Source organism: Poecilia formosa, unplaced genomic scaffold (assembly GCF_000485575.1).
Source record: "Poecilia formosa unplaced genomic scaffold, Poecilia_formosa-5.1.2 Scaffold66, whole genome shotgun sequence".
Lineage (NCBI taxonomy): Eukaryota > Metazoa > Chordata > Actinopteri > Cyprinodontiformes > Poeciliidae > Poecilia > Poecilia formosa.
This window is the reverse complement of record NW_006800005.1, coordinates 1,279,439-1,284,191: the sequence shown is the minus strand read 5'-3', so window position 1 is coordinate 1,284,191 and position 4,753 is coordinate 1,279,439. Positions and strand designations below refer to the sequence as shown.

Genomic DNA, 4,753 nt, shown 5'->3' with positions numbered 1-4,753 from the left:
GTGTGTGTGTGTGTGTGTGTGTGTGTGTGTGTGCAGCGGTCCACCTGTTAGGCCTGACTTGGCATCTGCGGCACGGTGAGAACCAGCTGTATGAAAACGGCCTGAGTTCAGCGGACCATCAGCAGGAGGACCGCGGCAAACTTCGACCTACGAGCTCCGTCCACCTGCTGGACACACTCAACCCTGAAAACACGTACATGGGTGACAGAGGTGAGGTCTCTCTCTCTCTCTTTTTCTCTCTCAAACATGCACACAGACACACTCCTACTCAAACCCACACACTCATTGGGTGTGAATTAGCAAGACCGTCTCACTGAATAAGGTCATTCGGGGACACACAGTGTGTCCAAATTGTATCCTTCGAAGGCGGCACTTGAAGACAGATTACGTTAATGTGATGCAACGAAGGCTGCTCCAAATGCGACCAGCATTTGCATTCCAAAAATGGGGCCGGTGTATCCTTCCCAGGGTTCATTGCGGGCCATACGGGGCGTTGTTGGTCTTATGACAACTGCGGATGACACTGGAGCAGAGTACAGTTTTGAAGTATATTCAAATCTGGTGTTACAAAAATTAAAAATCCAACGGTGGTCGTGTTGGTGTGTCTTTGTCGTTTGCATAGCTGTAAATTTGTAAATTAGCTAAGGCTACAAATATTGTTGTGTTCTGCTTTTGTTTATACTCAACACATGAAATTGTACGTATCCATAGTAACTTGTACTTTCAGGACCTCTGTAGCAAGTCAGCTCCATTCCGTGTCTTTTTGCACAGAGTTTTTCTGTAAACGTGACACTTGTAGATTTCTCTAATAAAGTTGCAGATCATATTTATGTTGCACATCAGCATATGTTTACAGGTTAAATAAGTCATTGTTTTTCCATTCTCTAATTGACTCAGTTAATCTGCAGCTGTGTGGTGGCAGAAAGCATTTCGAGCTTCGCCCGACTGAGCTGAGTGGGTATAGTATTTGTCCTGCAATCAGAAGGTGGTTGTAGGTTCAATTCCAGCTTCCTTCAGTCACATGTCAGTTTTATTTTATTTTTTTTGAAAATTAAAGATTTTTTTCCTTGCGCTCATGTTTTACAAAGGAAATTTATATATTTTTTAAACATAATTTACACCAAGAGGTGCAATAAGCAGTAATTTCAACCACAGCTTAAATGACAAATTATCATTCAATTCAGTTCAATACTTTTTTACCCCAAAGTGGGAATTAGTGAGTTGCTGTCGTAACTCATATCATCCAGGTATCTTCATAAAATTTTTGTGGATGTTGGCAGGAAGGATCTCCAGTAGCAGTCAGTCTTGCAACACATTTAAAGAAGCATCTGACTGAAGACACATTTGGTGTATGATACTTTCAAGACTGCCAAACGCGAACGTTATGCTAACAGCTTAACATCTGGGAAGCTGATATGATATTTCAAGTATCCTAGATGACATAATCGTTTGTTTTTGCTGTTCTCCTTCAGCCTCTGTCTGGGTTGTGTGGTTAGAATGCTGGGCAGAAAGACACTGGAGTCAGAAATATGATCCTCGCCCCATTCTGATTGATGGAGGAGACAGTTTGAACTTCCTTCTTCGGCTCTGAATCCATCGAGTCCTCTGGGGTCGGGGGGTCATAGTCCAGGTGTTATTTGAGTTGCTGGATCCGCATGTACAAAACAACCATGCCGTTGCCGTGGTTGCCACGTTTTGTCTGAAAGTAAAAAAGAGAAAAAAATCTTTTCAGCTTCACAGCATCTAATGCCAAAACCAAAACAGTTAGGAACAAAAGTCTACAAAAACAAAATTTTTAACATAACAGAGCAATTCCATCATTCGTCCTCAGTGAGTGGTTCATTTCTGTTCAATTAAATATTACTTTAATTTGCATCATGTGCCAGATTTTATTTCTTAAAATATAATGTTAACCTGTTAAACTCCAACTGGGCAAATCTGGTGATAGGATAACTATTTTGTGTGCGCTCCACAAATCAGGTCGTTCTGAAAATGACGGAGCAAAGTCATTTTTAAAACAAACCAATAAAAAGTCCTGTTTCCCTGAAGCAAAGTGTGGAGCAGCACAAACATGGAGTAAAAGGGGCTCAAGTCAAGATCGAACTTTTCAGCTCATGAAAATGAGCAAAGGCTAACACTGCACATCATTTTTGAACTCAAAAACTCTGGGGAGAAACACGGTGGTGGCAGTGGCATGCTCTGTGGATGCTTTTCTCCTGCAGGACGTAGAATCTGGTCAGGATGGGGAAACAATCCCATCTCTAGATGAACAAAACTGGGCCAAAAAATAGTTGCAAATGCAACAAAAAAAAGTGGATTCTAAAAAGTAGTTATCGAGTATTTTCATGTCAATTTTATTTTTCTTTAAAAAGTGCTCAGTTTTCTTTCGACTTCAGAATTGTACGTTACTTTCTGTCGACCCATCTCTTAAAATCCCATTAAAATATTATTTTATGGCAACATCATATGAATATTTTTTTTGTTTGTTTGTTTGTTTTTTCATTTCTTAAAACCACTTGTGCTTTTTAAATCCACAAATGTACCAGCTAAAAACTAAGAGCAATCTTTCCCGAGCACCAGTAGTGATTTCTGTAGCCTGAGCACCGTCAGGGCTACGCCGTGAACTGGAAAACCTCCAGCAACCAGTACTACGGCCTCCCAGTACACAAGCTTGTAGAACACGGCAACATGAAGGGATGGCATGACACAGCATCCCCCCGGTCGTGTCGGGCCGCCCTTTCTGATCGTCAGGACTTTCTGCGGTAATTTGATGGGTTTATTAATCTTGACTGGGCCGTGGAATTCCACCTCGCGCAGCGGGACTGAGAGCGAGCTGCCAGCTGTCTAGCAGAGAAGGGAAAATCAATCAGTCCTGTTTATTTTCTGTGAGGCGTTGCTGTCACTTTGAGGGCCAGAGCTCAAAGTGACGTCTGAGATGTTAGGTCAGTTAATTTGTGTTTCATTAAAAAGGGAGAAGAGAAAAAAAAAATACAAGAGTTTTGTAGCCTCCCGGGCAAGGCAGGCTCATTGAAAATTAGCATGTGTACCCCAGCGTTGTGTTCCAATCAAGTCTGATTGGAGCCAGAGCTAATAAATTTTGCAGTCATTTATCGTGTAACTGAATGCCAACAAAACACTCTCCTGTTCCCCTCAAAAAAAGGCTGACAGATGTTGGGGGAGGCTGCATGTGTTTCGGCCATTGTGAAAAAAAGGCTATGGGGATGATCAGAAAAATAAATCCACATTGGGCTGTATGTCTCAAGAGAGTCAGAGTCAATACAGGACAACCCTTGATGTTTTAGCTAACATTTCCTCTAGACTGGAGCATACAGAGAAGGGGGTCTTTCAATATTTTTCTTTGGACAGTCTCTCTAGATCATCCAGTGTCTCTCGTATGCCTTCGGTGCTTAAAAATGCTGTATATGTAACAAAAATGACATAAAAGAAATTTAACTTCACAATTTGTCGCCTTGAAATTGGCCTCTGTCTCTTTAAGAAGCTCCTGCTCTGTCCTGCGCTCCGCTTTCAGTAAGCCTTTGCCAATGTTTTCACTGGCGTTTCACTGAAAGTGGTTCATGTGCTAATATGCAGTTCTAATAGGTGTTTGCTAACTGCTGCTGCTGCTGCAGTTAGCAAACACTGCTGCTGCAGTCTGGAGGAGCTAAGTGGAGGAGTGCTGCTCTGAGGAGGAGCTCTGTGGAAAAGGCAGCACCTGGTGAGACCAAGAGTTTTTTGCAAACAAAATGGCTACCAAAAGGATTTCTCAAACATGCATGAAAGAATCAAGGCAACACTCCAGGTATGTTTTTGATGTTGGAATACTGCGCCTTTAAAAAGCGCCAAAAGCACCATTGTATCTCTTCCAATGGTGTATCTCCACCATTGGAAGAGAAGCAGGCCCAAGGGATCGTAGCTCCATCACCGTACTTAACAGTAATTATGAGGTGAGACTCCATGCAATCAACCCTCGCTTCTGAACAGCAGATAAATCTGTAAATAGGTTTTGTTGTCGGGGTTTTGTTGTCTCTTCTGGCCGTAGCACATGGCTCCAGGTAAATTTTATGGTTATAATGGTGGGATTGAGGCTTTTTACTGGGCATCACTCCCAATCAACCTTTGGGATGTACACAGGGTCTAAAAGTTTAACAATGAACTTCTGGGATTATTTTTTTGCCTTCCTTATTGTCCTCCTCACAATGATTGGTGGCATGATAATATGCCACCAATCTAGTGACTGGTGGCTAAAAGGAAGAGGCCACTATGTCTTCTGCTTTGGCCAAAAAAACAGAAAGTCATAGATAACTATTACTAGTTTACTAAAAGCTCCTGTTAATCAAAAAATAATAATTATGAATGAAAAAATGGCTTAAGTTTCAAATATTTTAAAGGACTCTTTTTGGGGATGCCAACGTAATTTAGAAGAAAATTTCACTATATTAAGGGGGAAGTGTTATGTAATATCAACTTTTTTTTAGCTTCACATCATCATCATCATAGAGTTATAATGTTATTACCTCATCAAAAACGTGCCTGGAGCGTCGCTTTGATTTTTTTCATGCATTTTTGAGAAATCCTTTAATCTCCATGGCAACCCATTCAGCTGTATAAAACACCTGGTGGGACCGAGCGCCACCTTTGAGGCCCAGCTCCTCCTCAGAGCTGCAGTTTCTGAGCTTCCCCCTCACAGAGCAGCCGTTAAATTACGTAGTCAGATTCCTTTTCATTCATATTTGATGATATATATATATATATA

The 4,753-nt window shown here is 41.4% G+C and overlaps 1 protein-coding gene across 1 annotated transcript in view; it reads left to right on the top strand.

The window, feature by feature from the left end:
• Positions 1–4,753, top strand: part of tenm1 (teneurin transmembrane protein 1) — a 281,619-nt gene that overhangs the window by 131,186 nt on the left and 145,680 nt on the right. The window contains exon 6 of the mRNA XM_007554794.2: positions 37–210. Coding sequence (XP_007554856.1) covers positions 37–210 — 174 coding nt within the window. The remainder of the gene's footprint in view (positions 1–36; positions 211–4,753) is intronic.